This window comes from Haliotis cracherodii, unplaced genomic scaffold (genome assembly GCF_022045235.1).
Source record: "Haliotis cracherodii isolate W230 unplaced genomic scaffold, xgHalCrac1.p SCAF_6, whole genome shotgun sequence".
In the NCBI taxonomy this organism is placed as follows: domain Eukaryota; kingdom Metazoa; phylum Mollusca; class Gastropoda; order Lepetellida; family Haliotidae; genus Haliotis; species Haliotis cracherodii.
The window spans coordinates 54,863,302-54,881,871 of NW_027266319.1; the positions used below are offsets into that span (position 1 = coordinate 54,863,302).

Sequence of the window (18,570 nt, forward strand, 5' to 3'; positions counted from 1 at the left end):
AACCCAGTTGTGAAGGATACTAAATAAGTATCACCATCAAGTTGTTTATTTCCATCATTCTAGTATTGGTTTCGGCATTAGTACAGGATTAGATCCGCATCAACTCCCCAGTGAGGAAAGAAGCGACAGCAGAGTAGCGAACATTTCATCATTTGTATGGAAATCACCATGGAACACTGCCAATGCCGGTCCGGACACAGAGTGGCAATACCAGCTCAAATTGGCTCAAATCGCCAGAATGGTGGACCCATGTCGAAGATGTAACCTACAGCTGTCTCGTCCTACGTTTGCCGCTAAATACGTTCGGGATTCTGATCACCTCGGCCTAATCAGCCGTTAAATTACCAACTTGCTGATATGTGCAAACTAATGCTGAGCCTATGACCCCGAGAATTACAAGATGGCCAGGCTGTTGTTCTGCCCAGAAGACAGACTTCCAGCATCAGCTCTGGCACTAAATCAGCCTAAATTGAACGTTGTTGGCTTTCTCAGGTCACAATGATTAAGCAACAGTACCATCACAGGGAGGTGATAAGTGCACACATAAGTTACACGTCTCTGTTGCAGAGAAAATTAGTGCTCCACTATCAAGTCGATTTCAGAGACAAATACTTCAAATAGGAAGCTTGGCAGTTAAAAATCCCAAATTGCTAATTCCTTTCCCTTGAAACATCAATAAACAGATCCTGCTTCTCGGGGTAAATACATAAAATGTTGGAGTGTAAGTACTAAAACTGATGTAACTTTATAGATGTGTTTTAACGGATAATGCTCAATATCCTTGAAATAGGCTGGATTAAGATCCTGGATTTGAGAAAGAAGACGTATCTGGTGTTGGAGGGGTGTATGACAAGGACTCATCTGTTTATAATGTTGCAGGTGCCCCTTACCTGGTGTAGATGCTGTTCTTCTCGACTGCGTCGTTGTTTGCTGAGTTCATCTTGGAGATGCAGAAGGTGATGCTGAAGGGCCAATTTCTCTTGCAGCTGATGATGTCGTTCCTGACGCACCTCGGCTTTAGCTAGCTGCCATGATGCACTCAACCCTTCTAGACGCTGAAAGACGAAGTGGTCATTAATAATAATGGTTCAGCATAGTAACAGGAGTTTCAGCCTGGTGAAAAAAAATTGAATAATTCATGATGGCATTTATCTCTGTCAGTGTGTATACTACTGAAACAGAATGGAACATCACATCATCAATGGTTGTTAGGGCGTAGATCTACATTTGATCCACACAAATACCAGATACACTTGTAGGCTGCATAGCGAACATGGACACACACAGTGGTGAGTCGGTTTTCTCAATCTCTCGGCTGATCTGTGTTTTTCACATGGACATTTTCAATACCGCACCGATGAAACGTCAATTCATTATTTCTTGCGGACAGGACCAAAGGCCGTTTCCACCATGCAGGATAAACTGCATACTCAGTAGATATGTTGCCCAATTGCACAATTAATTGGCTTCACAGGCTGAGGCCTATGTAAGGTGAGGGTCAAGGTCGTTGCAAGAAATTTGGAGAAGTGTGCAAGGTGAATCAATATTCTTTAACATGGCGCCTTGCCTTCTACAGGACTATGGTCAAGTGTTGGGAGCTGACTGATCGAACTGGCGGCACGCTAAAAGAGAACGTGGCTGGTTGAAGCTTTCTCTGATCGCACAGGAACTTGGCTGTGATACCTACAACATCTAGGGGATTTCCAGCAAATGAAAATCTCCTGAGTTGCTGGGAACAGGAGCCTAATGTACATTATCGTTCCATAACAGCATGCCGCTGTGCCGATACCCGACAATGGACCAGTTGACACTGGCTAACAATGTGGGTTTTGTGTAATGAGCCTTTAGAAAACTGCGGATTGACTTGTGTATATAGAAAACCATCACCATGTTGTATGTAAAATCTGCACAGACCAATTTCTATAAGCCCATTTTCTTTATTTGCTTCAATGTAAACTCATGGTAAAATACCATTACTTGTATTTATGACTAAATGCATACATGTTTACAGGAAGAATCAGCATACTGGCAGGTAGATCTAGCATGGCTGATTGATCCCTTAAATAACCCACATTCAAATAAGCATGGAAGGCAAGGGGTCCTTTTCCAGACTCGCTTTGAGCATGTACTTTAGGGTGGATATGTCGCAATAGAAATGTCCATCATCATCAACATCATCATCATCATCATCATCATCATCATGTCAAAGGTAAAACAATGATAAGAACCCAAGATAAAAAATGAACTCCAATGATGCAAGGAACTCCTATTCTGAACACCTTATAAATCATAAACTGAAATAAGTTAAGCTTGTGTACTGAACAAAACATTCTACCAAATGATTGTGCACTTCTGTGAATATGCTAGCCAAAGATGATGTGTTTCTAAGGATGTCCTACCAAACCATTGTGCACTGCCCAGATAATAATATCCAACGACTGTGCACATCCAAGAAAGTCCTACCTAATGATTGTGCACTCAATCGAAAATACTAGCTTAACGATTGTGCGCATTCAGAAGGTCCGAGGATACAATTGTGCTCTTACTGGAACAACCTTCTTAATTGTGCACTCATGAGGATACGCTAAGCAATGCTTGTGCACTTTCTGAAGTCTCTTAGCTGATTATTGTGCACCGCCCACAAACATATTGTTCCATCAAGCCCCCACAAGTCACCACCAGCTGGCTCATGGTCTGGTACTGGAGCTCACTACCAATTTGACATTTTAGTCCCAGACCAATTCCGCTGTTGGAATTCCTATATATGCTGGATCATCCAGCAGGCCAGGGCAGGCAACAGTACACCAGCATGGTGTCGAACATCCTCAAATCAGGGTTCTGTTCAGTAGGGCTGTTACGATTCACTCGCGTATTCTGTGAATCGAACCGTATCCATTCATGAATTGAATTCGTTATCCGTGGCCACTAGAGTCGATTATTTATGAATATGCAAGCATATGCATTTACATAAAAAAATACCCATACGAACGTATTTTATGCATAGATTTCTTCATAAGACAACACTCTTATACTATTTAATTTGACAGTATTGTGGTCACTGGTCATTGTTGCATTTGAGCAGATACTAGTACCTTGATAAATGCAGTATATAAATGAATAATATATTTAATGATATATTAAAAATTAACAAATCATGTCTAATAATTTATGTTGTTGTTGCCTCACTGAACATGCTGAATATGACAAATGATACATCAACTGCTGACTTGTTATTGTATTCGTGAATTAATATTCGTATTCGTAACCCTATATTCATGATACAAATTGATTCGCCTCATAGTGTATTCGTTGCATCCCTACTGTTCAGACAAGAATTTATGGTAATTCATCGGTTTCATTCACCATGACACTGAAGAATGCTTGATTCGGATTGATCAAATCAGGATTTACACGAGGTATCAAATTCCATTTGATACCTCTGAATTAAACCTTTTATCACAAAACCTGTGTATGAATACATAAATCTATTGATAGCCTACATAAAAAAAAAAACACTCGCTTTTGAATTAAAATAACATGTAGCGAATCTACAACATGTAGTGAAGAGACCTCAGATTTCAAAAGACAGGTTTATCTCCTAATTTAACTGATGAAGGGGCAAGAAGCAGCCCTGAAAGATCATTACAAACTATAAAGAAGTTGTTATTCATCAAAGTTTCATGTCAAGCAAGTTTCTAATCATTTTACACTGACTCATGTTTCCAGTTTTCATGTATCCTGACCTTTCCATCAAGATGCGTATCACAACAAAATGTTCGTGAATCCCAATCATGGAACATTTCCTATGTAACTGCAGCCCAGGAATTGTACAAACACACACGCAGAATCATGAAGGATTTTGGCAATGAAATCTCTCCTCTATACTACCCCAATGAGAACAACATTCTGTTTTGCCCATAAAAGGTCCAGTCGAATTCTATGATTCTGCAATGGCGGGAAGATAAGCTGAAAATGGGACTTACTGCAGAATTGCAGAAAAATCATGGAATTCATACTTTTAAACGTTCTTGTGGCATTATGACTACATAAAGTGGACATGTTTAAACCAAACCTGAAATACAAGCGATAAACAAGTTTAAAAAACCCATGAGTTTGTATTATTTTTTATGGGAGAAACAGTTAGTTTTTTTACTGCAGAAATTTGTAATTTTACCGCAAAATTCGTCTGGGACTGCTATACTCTCTGGGACTGCACACACCATTGATATATCTGCTTTCCCAATAGCTTAGGGCCTGTGCAAGTATACACACCAATGATGTGACAATTGCATGACAACATCCCGTTCCAGCAGGGCGCCTCCTTTCAATTGGTTTGTTAAAATAGCTTACTTGTGACTCACCCTACTGAGGCATTAGAGGATCCCGCTAACGTCCAGCAATTTCTAGAAACAGTTAACACCCAACACTGACAAATGGGGCAGCTTTCTTCTTAAATAAAGTCCTAAGAAACGTTTTGTGTGAGATTTGGGACGGAACATCAATTGATTCACAATGAGCCTTGAACAAACTGTGCAGGTTGAATAACACTAATGATCGAAGTGATGCATTTTGGTTCTTGAAGTCTGCTACTTTAGCCACTAGTCCGAAGCCCAAGTCTAGCAAAATTCTGTTAGGTGCAGTAAGCTCAGCTATCCACATGACACTAACTTCACTGAAAATGACGCTCAAGGCCAAGCTCAGGCTAGAAGTCTAAAAAATTGACTTAAGCGAAGTACAACTCAAAGTTTGTGATGATTGTAGTGAGTGAGTGAGTGAGTTTGGTTTAACGCCGCTTTTAACAGTATCCCAGTTATATCACGGCGTGTCAGCTTAATGTGGGAGGAAAGCCCGAAGTGATGCAGGTCTCAGACGTTTACCACTTCGGTGAAACCCACGAGCACGGGTATGGTGCTAACAAACCTAGAAACATAATCATGGCGAACCGGGATTCGAACCCACAATCATAGGTTTCTGGCGTGCCCAAGGGATGTGATGATTGTAAGAGATATACTGTATTTATTTAACAGAAACTGCAAGACGATTGTAAAAGATGTTATTACACATGTAACAAAACTTGGAATTGCCTGAATTAATCTATTCTGCTTTATCAAATTCATCAGGCAGCATTCTGATACCTTTCAAAGAGCCAGTAGTATGTAGCTTAACATATATTATGTACGCAGAAAGCACCATGACTGAACTTGCCTATTATGTCAATATCTGTAAGTGGAACATTTTATAGTTAACTTGTTTTCGAATATAGCACCACTGTGTGATAGTGTGGTACATCTTGTATAAATGGTGCAAATTTCAACTTGACATTATCCATAAATTGATTTGTCGAAATGTTAAAGGTATTGTGAGAGTAATAGAATTTTAATTGTTTTACAAAAAATTGTATGTTATCATTTTTGAGGCTATTACATGTTCAGGTTATTTTGCATTGGTATTTTGGTCATATAGTATTGCAGCTATACAGATTGTTCTTGTTTGTTGTTTAACGCCACATTGAGCAATATTCCATCTATATGTAGCTGCCTGGAAACAATCAACCAGACAATCAAGTGAATGATTTTGAGAGCCATCACAGAGCTCCAGATAACTTTCGAGCAATTGAGTTTTAACACTAGGGTTTCTATTTTAATTGGGTTATTACATTTTTCATTGGGTAACCAATATTTTGTCACTCATCTATTCACAATCTCTATTGGGTTTTTCCACCAAAAGAGTGAACATTTTAACATTTAAAAAAAATATGAAATGTTTTAGATGTATGTAGCCAAGATAACTGTTCTAAATATACAGCTTTGACTTGGAAAGTAAATTAGCTCGTAATTGTGTTTCAGAAATTAACTCCTTTGTACGCATGCTGAAAAATCTTCATTGGTTATTTACTTGCGCTGTTTTATACATTTGAGTTTTTCATTTAATGCATGCATTTCTTTAAGCAAGTTAATTGAAAGTACTGTTTTTCGATGTAATAAGCGCCCCGCTCTAATAAGCGCCCACGGCGATAGTTCCTAATATATTGGCTTGTGAACAATCCCAATTGGCACCCTTCCGATTGATCACTGTACACCAGACTTATTTTTTCGCGTATAATACGCACTCATGTGTTATATGTACCCTTAATTATGGGCAATTAAATTCTGAAAAAATATATCTGTCGTACATAAACAGTTCAGGCTGTCAGCATAAAACCACGAAAGTTATCTTTCAACTCATTTTTTCACCAAAATAATATTCTAATAAGAGCCCCCTGTTCCTAATTTTGAGAGCGCCCTGGGCGCTTATTACGTCGAATACGGTAATTGGGTTTTGAATATTTTGGGGGGTGGGGGGTGTATTTACGTAAATACGCTGCTCTACAGTACGATGACACACAATCAACTAAGGCTGTTGCCTCTTAGCACCAGGATAGTTTGCTGGGGACCAATTCCCTCCAGGAACCCCCGGAAGCGTCATTTAGTAGTAGGATCAGTAACTGATGACACGACTGTATGGATGATGAACTTCTTATTACAATTTCTTCAACACAATAAAATCCGGGTGAGATAGAACGATAAACTTTCATCATGACTTTCTCCATCAGTGCAGCCCCAAAACTGTAGTTGCATTAAAGCACATAATTATGCTGTTATTATGAAGTTGGATAACTTGATATGAATAGCATTATATTAATATGCAGTAATTGTTACTCCAGGAGAGACTAGGCATATCTCAACATAGAAATGAACCGAGAGGAATCGCCGCAATCTTGGGTTAATTTCATCAAAATCAATTTTTATGATGAATGGGACAGTTACATTGCGGCAAAAAGAATTAATTAGAAACTTTTGGAAAGTTGCACACAACGGACCAGGACACTTTTGCTAATGACTCTTTTCAGCATGTCAATGAATTGATTGAAAATATCAAACAGCTCTTTGTAACCTCAAAACTCAAATTAGATAGGGTGTCAGTGAGGGGCATGTCGTGATGGTAGCTTGAAAGCGATTGTGGAGGTCAGATGCTAGGTTCTGTTGAGGGGGAGAATTCATATCAAGCTGATTATGCGGTTTGTGTTTTTATCAATGCATAAAGGAGACTTGGATCAAATTAATCATCTCAGGGTTTGAAGTTTCAAGTACACGGCTTAGAAGTGATGCATATTCTCAATGTACACGATTATATCTGTCACAAGTAACAGCAGCCATAGCTGCTGTAGATTTTAATTGGGAAAACATCCTCGTCCAGATTGTGATAACCCAGCTTAAGGAAAGATTGTGTGGACCAGCAATGTCCTCCTAAACCTAGAAAGCAAATGTTGAGTAGAATACATCCAAAGGACCAAAACAGTCATCTTCAGTCAAAGGTGTGGTCCTCGGTAAATGTTGACTTGTATACTTCTCCCCTATTAACTGAAACTGTTATCTTGCTGACTTCTCCGATGTGAGCTTCCACAACAGATAAGTTTCAAAGTATCGTATTTCCTACAAAAAGCACTCCTAGACTTATTCCTTGAATAAGCTTCAGAGGGATACATGTGAAGATCGGGGTTAGAAAAGGTCTTCAGCAACCCATGCTTGCTGTAAGAGGCGACTGACAGGATCGGGTGGTCAGACTCTTGGTTGATGCATGTCATCGTATCACAACTGTGTGGATTGATGCTCCTAATATCAATCACTGGATGGTCTGGTCCAGACTTGATTATTTACAGACGGACGTCCTATAGCTGCATATGCCACACAAGTTCTATTCAAACATTACTGCATACCTAAGTCATAAGTTAAAATAAATAACTAAAGTAATTTTGCATTCTCAAAAAAAATGCCATAAAAATGGAGTGAGTGAGTATGGTTTTACACCGCTTTTAGTAATATTCCAGCAACATCATGGCGGGGGACACCAGAAATGGGCTTCACACATTGTACCCATGTCGGGAATCGAACCCAGGTCTTCAGCGTGACGAGCGAACGCTTTAACCACTAGGCTACCCGACCGCCCCCATGCCATAAAAAACATAAATTTAACATATAAAGAAATTCATTCATCTTAAATTCATAACTACTTTAACTGATACCTTTTGGAAATAATCTTTTCCTTTTATCAAAGCTGGATAAAATAGATAAACCAATTAAATTTGGACGCTCATTAAAAGGACAGCATCCACAGCATTAGAAATTGGCACTAGTCCTATTGTGAGTGAGTGAGAATGGTTTTACGCAGCTTTTAGCAATAATCCAAAATCACTGCGGGGGAAACCAGAAATGGGCTTCACACATTGTACCCATGTTGGGAATTGAACCTGGGTCTTCTGCATGACGAGCAAACGCTAGGGTACCCGACCGCCCCAACTCGTCCTGTAGTCCTTGCCAAAGTGCCATATTGTCCCAGGTTTCTACCACTGATCCAGGTTTACAGTTTGTATAATACACAACCAATACAGCTGACATACTGACCCACTTTGTTAATTGTTCCTGTCTTATAAACCAACTCCTAACAACTGACAGCTGTCACTGCTATGGGACATGTACTGAATGAAATACCTGCGCCCTGTGCACCTACTGTGCAACCTGATGATGCACTCCCTAGCGACCAGCTGCCTGCACTGCAAATTAACTACATAACAGCTGTGTGAAACTAAAGGGTGGGTAGCCCTAAAGTCTGGGTTTTGGGGGTTGTTTTTGTAATTACAGAAATCCCCAGAAAAATATAACTAGATCAACACATACATGGTCTACCACTAGTGATGGGTATCTGAATTTCATATTGAAATGTATATCAGTATTAATAACTGATTTATGTATTGCGATACGTACAATATATTGCATGTGTTCTTTCATAAGGAATTGGTTATGAACCTGAATATAAAAAAACTTCCCCCGCACATTTTTCGCAATTTCGTATTTTGTTGGATGTTGCCATGGTCACAACGGGTGAGTGAGTGAGTGAGTATTGTTTTATGCCGCTTTTAGCAATATTCCAGCAATATCACGGAAGGGAACACCAGAAATGGGCTTCACACATTGTAGCCATGTCGGGAATCAAACCTGGGTCTTCGGCGTCACGAACGAACGCTTTAACCACTAGACTACCCGACCACCCCCACAACGGATGAAGTAACAGACACATTATATACAGGACACTGATCTAAAAAAGTTTCATAAATTCATAGTTTCAATTCGACATGTCCATTGTCTTCATGTCTGCAAACTTTGCCAACAAGATGAAGATATGCATGATTTAGTAAATGCAATATACCAGAATTTTAAAACGTATTGTGATATGTATTCATTAGTATGTCATATCACGGTATACCGGTAATACCACCTCCATCTACCATGCTATCAAAAGGGGGGTCCTTCCAACAAGCAGCCTTCCCACCCTTGGCACCGTGTATGCAGCAAGTCGGCGCACGTCAAAATAGCTGATCTTCAGTTGGCAGATTGTGCAGACACACTTTTCTGCTTGAACAAGTAGTTTCAAAGTCCTTTCTCAATCTGTCACTTGCAATTCTATGGAAAATGGTAGTGATTAATGTCACAACTAAATGCACATGCATAAGGGCTAAAACCTTTTGAGTAGATTTTTGTGTTATTGTATGGATTGTGAGTGAGTGATGGAGCAAGTGAGTTGGTTTGTTGTTTAGCACCGCACTCAGCAATATTCTAGCTATATGACAGCGGTCTGTGAATAATCGAGTCTGGACCAGACAATTGGGATAGAGCGAGTCTGACCACCCGATCCCCTTAGCCGCCTCTTACAAAAAGATCGAGTAAGGTTTTACGTCACTTTTAGCAATAATTCAGCAATATCAAGGCAGGGGACACCAAAAATTGGCTTCACACATTGTTCCCTTAAAAGGGAACTGAACCCGGGTCCTCGAACACTTTAACCACTGGGCCAGCCCACCACCCATTATTAGCTGAGGTTACTGGACCCAACAGAATTTGACTGGACTCGGACTTCAGACTTCAGAGTCACACTGACATGGATGTCCACCGGGCTGTTCCATGCAGTGCTTGCCATGCCATGCCATGTGTTTCCATCCTTCATAAAACTTCTCTCTACATTGTCAAAGTGCAAAAATCTTCAATTTCAAAACTCACAATAGTATTATCAAATTCATAAACAGTAAAGAAAGCTATAGAAATTTAGGGACAGTCTGGGGTTAGTTTGTTGCTGTGGTATTTAGTCCAATGATGACCTAAATCCTTAATCATATATACATACCACCAGTATTTGCAATTTTAATTATGAAATAAGCATAAAAGACAAGCAGCTGTTGTCAGACCCTAAAAAAAATAAAACTGTATGTGGTGTGTTGTGTGTGTGTGTGTGTGTGTGTGTGTGTGTGTGTGTGTGGTCTTAGAATATGGATTAGATTAATCTGATCTAACTAGAACAGAACATATTTTATTACACTCAGGCTTTGGACTTCTGACTATTTAAAACATCAGACTATCTCCGTCCCTGCCCGTTTATTAAACCATCCCTAAAAGGAAACAGTTACACAAGGGCCAGTCTCGGACATCCTAGGCACGCTGCTTTCATAACAACCAATACTAGCCCAACCCCTAATTTAGAATAATTCATGCAGCGAAATAATTGCCTCTGAATAATCATTAATCAGAACACACGCAACATGGGATTCCAGCTTGGAAACATCCACGAACACGAGGAAGACAACGACTGGAAACATACCTGACTGACGACTCCAGCTTGACCAGCCTAGATGTGCCTGTATCGTGTATCTGATAGGTAAAATCCCTTGCCATGAAGCGTTGAGAAGTGTGTTTGCACTGCTCTGTGCCACTGCAGATGTTGAAAGCGTACTGCACTACGCGACACGGCCCTCTCAACATAGTGACTATTAATCATTCATAGGACAGCCATTGGCACATTAAAAACTCACAGCCGGGTCATATGAAATACTATGCCAGGCAAATATGTCACCTGAATAGTTTCATGAACCGTCAAATAAGGAAAGCGTAAAAGAGAATGCAACATGTTGGAAATTTTGTTTTAAATTGATCCTAATTGATAAGATGACCAAGTTAAAAATTATTAGCATTCATAAATTTATAACTTTAGTCCTGCGGCACACACTGAGATTTATGGATAACACTGTGAGCATGATAAGAAACGAAAATAGATCCTGACATAAGCATATTGATTATAGTGAGTGAGTTGGATTTGATGCCATTTTTAGCAATATTCCAGCAATATCACGGTGGGGCACACTAGAAATGGGCTTCACACATTGTACCCATGAGGGAAATCGAACCCAGTACTTCAGTGTGACGAGCGTGACGAGCGAAAGCTTTAACCACAAGGCTACCCCACCGCCAATACCATGCTTCATGATGTTCAAATAAAATATCTGATTAAATATTTCATTAATTATAATGATTTAAATTGCTGAGACTTCACATTAGTGTCCTACAAGGCACATATGTCGTCATAAACTGACAGACAAACCAGTGATTAATATAAAGATCAATGGCCAATGTTGCCAGGATATGATGACACACGATCCACAAGTCATTGGGCCTGACCACCAAATCATCCTAAACAACAAGCATGAGGACGCTTGGGACCGATTCCAACCCCAAATTCTGCAGAGCCCCAAACAATGATAACATACAGTCAAACATCAAACATAGTCAAACCTTTCATCCTTATAATCCTAACATGGTGTATCAGAGATGCAGGGTTAGAAACTAACAGTTTTTGTCCACTAGTCCTTATAATGATAACATATAGCAAAACCCTTAAAATGGGCCAATTTCTACTAGTCCTTAGGATACCTTTACTATTGGGCAGTTTGGTAAGGACTACAGGACTAGTGTTAATTTCTAACGCTGAGATGGAAATTAACCAAGGTTGTCGACAGGCCATATGGTATATACATATATAATGTTTATACCATATACTATAATGTTTCCATCGCTGTGTAATAACCTTGTGGCATCACGTAATAAATCTACTATCTGAACATTACCATGGAAACAAAAGAAATACAAGGGAATTCAGATTTAACAAATTCTGTGTCACTGTTATTGGAGCAAACTAAACTAACAGAACAGCACCGAGTATACTCAGTGTTATCACATTCTAACAACTGACCTGGTGCTGGCAGCAATGATGGTAGGTCCAGGTCTCAACGAACTGTGTCCTATGTTCCAGAAATGTTACTTTAAATACCCCACTGGTATAATTAAAACTCTTTCACTGCAATGTCAATACGTGTCTAATTACACCAATAAACACAACCTCTGAACTCCATGGAATAACAATAAAACTACCCAGCGTTATACCTCAAAAAGATTACACCAGCCCCCAGTGTCCAACCTGAATGCATCTTCGTTTGTGTAGCATTCAGATAATCTGTTGCCATGTAACGAACCAGTAAGTCAATGTACTAATTAGTGTAGCTAAGACCAGGGTTAATGACCTATAGATCATTAATTTGCACAACACTAACGAACCCAGCCCAAGGCCAGGCCAGCCAACGCCACAGTCCGCCCAATCCAACAGTGAATCAGCCACCTGGAGTAGTTACATGTCGAGGGATTAATCACCAGTATCAACAAGGATTCTTTATCATTGCCATGGTTACGGAATAAACAGTAGATTTTTTAAATGAAGAAAACAGGGCTCAATCTTATTTGTAAAAAAATACCTGTAAGATGATGATATACTTTACCATGAGAAGTCATTAATTAAGCCAGTGATTACACAATCAACAGGGGAAATGTCAGCTCAACACACTCTGAATTCTGCTTCTTTTCACATTCATCAGTATCTCTCGGTAATAAGATGTAAAGCATCCTTTTGGGTTATTACCACTCAGCAGATACTACTGTCATACTTAAAACAGTAAAAGCAATTTTGTCACTATTTCATAGCTATTATTTTGGTAAATCCTGAAGGCACAAGAAACTATTAATACCTCCACTCATGCAGTTACGAGTATGTATAAATTACAGCAGCTCTGCCCAACAGTATTGCGTAACTCCAGCAGATCCTTCTCCAAGACAACTCCTGCAGCCCCGCCTACCATCTATGCATCAACTCCTGCAGCCACGACTACCACCTATGCATCAACTCCTGCAGCCTCGCCTACCATCCATGCATCAACTTCTGCAACCAAGCCTACCATCTATGCATCAACTCCTGCAGACCCGCCTACCATCTATGCATCAACTCCTGCAGCCTTGCCCACCATCCATGCATCAACTCCTGCAACCAAGCCTACCATCTATGTATCAACTCCTGCAGACCCGCCTACCATCCATGCATCAACTCCTGCAGCCCTGCCTACCATCCATGTATCAACTCCTGCAGCCCGGCCTACCATCTATGTATCAACTCCTGCAGCCTCACCTACCGTCCATGCATCAACTCCTGCAGCCCCGCCTACCATCTATGCATCAACTCCTGCAGCCCCGCCTACCAACCATGTATCAACTCCTGCAGCCCTGCCTACCATCCATGCATCAACTCCTGCAGCCCTGCCTACCATCCATGTATCAACTCCTGCAGCTCCGCCTACCAACCATGTATCAACTCCTGCAGACCCGCCTACCATCCATGCATCAACTCCTGCAGCCCTGCCTACCATCCATGTATCAACTCCTGCAGCCCTGCCTACCATCCATGCATCAACTTCTGCAGCTCTGCCTACCATCTATGCATCAACTCCTGCAGCCATGCCTACCATCCATGCATCAACTCCTGCAACCAAGCCTACCATCCATGCATCAACTCCTGCAGCCCTGCCTACCATCCATGCATCAACTCCTGCAGCCCTTCCCACCATCCATGCATCAACTCCTGCAGCTCCGCCTACCAACCATGTATCAACTCCTGCAGCCCCGCCTACCATCCATGCATCAACTCCTGCAGCCCCGCCTACCATCCATGCATCAACTCCTGCAGCCTTGCCCACCATCCATGCATCAAATCCTGCAGCCTTGCCCACCATCCATGCATCAACTCCTGCAGCCCTGCCTACCATCCATGCATCAACTCCTGCAGCCCCGCCTACCATCCATGCATCAACTTCTGCAGCCCCGCCTACCATCAATGCATCAACTCCTGCAGCCTCGCCTACCATCCATGCATCAACTCCTGCAGCCCCGCCTACCATCAATGCATCTACTCCTGCAGCCCTGCCTACCAGTAATGCATGAACTCCTGCAGCCCCGCCTGCAATCTATGCATCAACTCCTGCAGCCCCCCTACCAACCATGCATCAACTCCTGCAGCCCTGCCAAACAGTATTGTATCAATTCCTGCAGCTCTGAGTACCCATTAAGATTCAACTCCTGCAGCCCCCAACCAACCATGTATCAACTCCTGAAGCCCCGCCTACCATTTATGCATCAACTCCTGCAGCCCCGCTTACCATCTATGCATCAACTCCTGCAGCCCCCAACCAACCATGTATCAACTCCTGCAACCAAGCCTACCATCAATGCATCTACTCCTGCAGCCCTGCATACCAGTAATGCATCAACTCCTGCAGCCCCCCAACAACCATGTATCGACTCCTGCAGTGCCGCCTAGCAGTCATGCATCAACTCCTGCAGTGCCACCCACCAGTCATGCATCAACCCCTGCAGCCCCGCCTACCATCCATGCATAAACTCCTGCAGCACCGCCTACCATCCAGGTATCAACTCCTGCAGCTCCATCTACCAACCATACATCAACTCTGCAATCACTGCCTACCATCAACACCTGCAGCCCCTCCCACCAGTAATGGTTAACTCCTGCAGCTCCGCCCACCATCCATGCATCAACTCCTGCAGCCCTGCCAAACAGTATTGTCTCAATTCCTGCAGCTCTGTGTACCCATTAAGATTCAACTCCTGCAGCCCCCAACCAACCATGTATCAACTCCTGCAGCCCCGCCTACCATTTATGCATCAACTCCTGCAGCCCCGCCTACCATCCATGCATCAACTCCTGCAGCCCCCAACCAACCATGTATCAACTCCTGCAACCAAGCCTACCATCAATGCATCTACTCCTGCAGCCCTGCATACCAGTAATGCATCAACTCCTGCAGCCCCCCAACAACCATGTATCGACTCCTGCATTGCCACCTAGCAGTCATGCATCAACTCCTGCAGTGCCGCCCACCAGTCATGCATCAACTCCTGCAGCCCCGCCTACCATCCATGCATAAACTCCTGCAGCACCACCTACCATCCAGGTATCAACTCCTGCAGCTCCGCCCACCATCCATGCATCAACTTTGCAATCACTGCCTACCATCAAATCCTGCAGCTCCGCCCACCATCCATGCATCAACTCCTGCAGCCCTGCCTACCCTTCATGCATCAACTCCTGCAGCGCCACCTACCACCAAAGCATCTCCTCTGAAACCACTACCTACCAGTCAGGTTGCTGCATACACTGCCTCTCTGCAGCAACCAGGAAGTTACCACTCACCTTCTTTATTACTAACCAAGTCTGAATGTCATGACTACCATTTTTTCCATGAGATGAAATATAAAGTCACAGAGCAACTGAGTGTCATGAGACAGTTATCAGGAGCCAATACGAATGGGGCAGTGTAATGCTGAGGTCATTCATCCACCAGGAGTCCAGACTCCTGCGTTTGCTCCAGCTGATGGTCAGGAACAACTCCGGTTTGGGGAATTTCAGCATGAGGCATGATTGGGATGTTTTTTTCACCACTGAAGGACAACATCACCAATGATATTAATGCCCAACCAATGACTGGTTTTTAATAATGTCCTTTTCACACATCATCTGTTACGTTCATAACCACTGTCCAGAAACAGGTCCTGACGGAAATTACCAGTCCACCAGTCTGAGACGAGCATTAGCAACAAGACTCACAACCTGATAACGAAATGTGATCAAATTCCGCTACCTTACCTGATAGTGTAACAGTAGATTATTTATTTATTCAAGATCCTACATGCTTCAGCTCCTAACAGAAAAATGTCTGTTTAATGGGATCCTGTTAGCACTGGTCACAAGAGTAACCTGTTACCTTGCAAAACAAAGCATTGGTGCCAAAGTTGGCACCACAGCTGATTTTTAAATCATGACCTCAGATGTGAACAATCTTTGGCTCCCTTGATTTCAAATTTCAATGGATTAAACCCAAGAAATACCTGTTCATTCTAATCCTGTTGCACTGGTCACATCAAACCGTTTCGAACACGCATCATGAAGACATGGTGCATTTGTTGGCACCAGTGGTTTACCCAGTACGGAATCTGTCTGTCATTTCTCCCCTCTGCTGATCCCTCCTGTGAGCAGCATAGCAAACAGGCAATCTCAATTCCCACAAGCAAATGAGGCCATGAGAGAGCTCGTCTTCAAAGATTGGGGATGCCATCATAATTCCATAATACACCCCAAGAATTGATATCACCCCCTTGATCCCTATAGATTACTCAAGTTTTGTACTCAGTCAAGAGGTATCTGGAATTAATCCTGATTTACATGACAACATGTAGCTGATGTAGGCTGCACGACTTCCAAGCAGCATGCTCATTAGTAGGCCGCTATCTGTGACACTGTAATTGGGAGTCATTAAGACCCTTACAGACCAGATAATCTCACATTCTAACATGAATTATTAAATAGTGCCTAGAAACTCTCTTTTTTATTCAAGATGCATTTAGCTGATTCCATCTCCCTGCATATTTGGTGCAAATGACAGAGTTTGTTACATTAGATTGAATTCTTCATTAAAAATCAAAACAGCATAAATGGAGTTTCATTTTGGGGTGAAGCACCACCTCCATCATCATCATCATCATCATCATAATCATCATGATGTAAATATTGCAATTGCAAACAGTGTTTAAAGTAATGGTCACATGCCCTACTGGCTTGATGGGTTTTAATATTATTTTAAACACTAAGTGGACAGGGTCCAGTTCCACTGGAGATACAATAACCAACGTAATCTCCATCCTAAGAAGGAACAAGGTCTGATTTTTCATCATCATCATCATCATCATCATCATTGTCGTCGTTGTCGTCAAATCCCAATTGTCATATATAGTCCTATTACAATATTTAAATATTACAGTTCCAAATCCAGTCCATCATCTCTTCCATTGTAAAATGATAAAAGGTTAAACCTTTTCATGTCATTTTCATTCTCAAACACAACATGACACACACCATTTCAACTCCAGGCTCCTCATCATTCACGCCAGTACCAATATCTGTGTGATAAAGACTGGTTCTGAAATAGACACAGTTACTATTTCGGTTGCATATGTATCACAGCAGCCTGCCTCATCACTGTCTCAACTAGCCCTCCAGACATAAGACTATAATTAATTCTACAAGAACAGGATTGGAAATCTCTGCTCAGCATTTACATAGTGTAATGATGTTTTTCTACATGTGGATCATGCACGTATAATGAATACACTTGTTATTACAGCAAAACCCTGTTAATACAGACAGTACCATCCCAGACAAATAGTGTGGTTTCACAAACTACAGGGTTACAGTAAATAGTACTGGCCCTTTAATTAGGATGTTCCATACGGTATTTGCATGGAGGACAGGGTCCAGACATACAGGGGATGCAACTTAACAATATTCCAGTTATACGACGACGGTCTGTAAATGATCGAGTCTGGTCCAGACAATCAAGTGATGGATATTGTGAACAACGTTCCATGCCGTTGAGTAACTGTGACACGCTATCTGATCCTTGCCACTCTATCCAATAATGTGCTGCTGCTGATCGATGTCAACCACTGGTTGTCTGGTTTATTTATTTGTTCTTAAACCCCACACTCAGCAATATTCAAGCCATATGACGACAGTCTGTAAATAATCGAGTCTGGGCCACACAATCCAGGGATTGCTATCATGAGCATCGATTTACTCAATTGGGATACAAAGACATGCATCAACCAAGTCAGCGAGCCTGACCACCCGATCCCCTAAGATGCCTGACCAGTGAAGATCCATGGTAGAATAGGTCTTCAGCAACCCATGCTTGTCGTAAGAGGCGGCTAATACAGCACAATGTCTTCATTTCTTTAGGAATACCTACATTCAGCATTATAGAAAAATCAAGTGGTCCAAAGGACCAACGCCAAAAAATATCAACACGTCCTGTTGGATCCCTACTTGACACAATGGTATTTAGACTCTATCAAAAGTCATACAAACTTAAATTTCTTTATTCGTCTCTTTCAAAAGTCATACAAACTTAAATTTCTTTATTCGTCTCTTTCAAAAGTCATACAAACTTAAATTTCTTTATTCGTCTCTTTCAAAAGTTGTACAAACTTAATTTATTTATTTATCCTCAAAATAACACTAGACCACCAGACCATCATTATTTAATTTTACTGGTCTTTAAAATATACTAGACTTGGACCAGTGGACCAGTGGACCAGTGTTAGTGTCAAGCACTGTGACATACTGTAGTATAAAACAGAGATGCTTTTTCCTTTTGCAACAAACAACACTGTCTTGTTTTACCACTAACAACCGCAGCCGTGTTTGAGGTCAGGGTTTAACGTAACGCTGCAGCGGCTGCACACATATAGTGCATGCATG

General features: G+C 41.5%; 1 protein-coding gene across 1 annotated transcript in view; it reads right to left on the reverse strand.

The window, feature by feature from the left end:
• LOC139445683 (uncharacterized) overlaps nt 1-18,570 on the reverse strand; it is a 180,626-nt gene that overhangs the window by 110,443 nt on the left and 51,613 nt on the right. Inside the window, exon 3 of the mRNA XM_071226872.1 lies at nt 891-1,055. Within this exon, the coding sequence (XP_071082973.1) occupies nt 891-1,055 (165 nt within the window). The remainder of the gene's footprint in view (nt 1-890; nt 1,056-18,570) is intronic.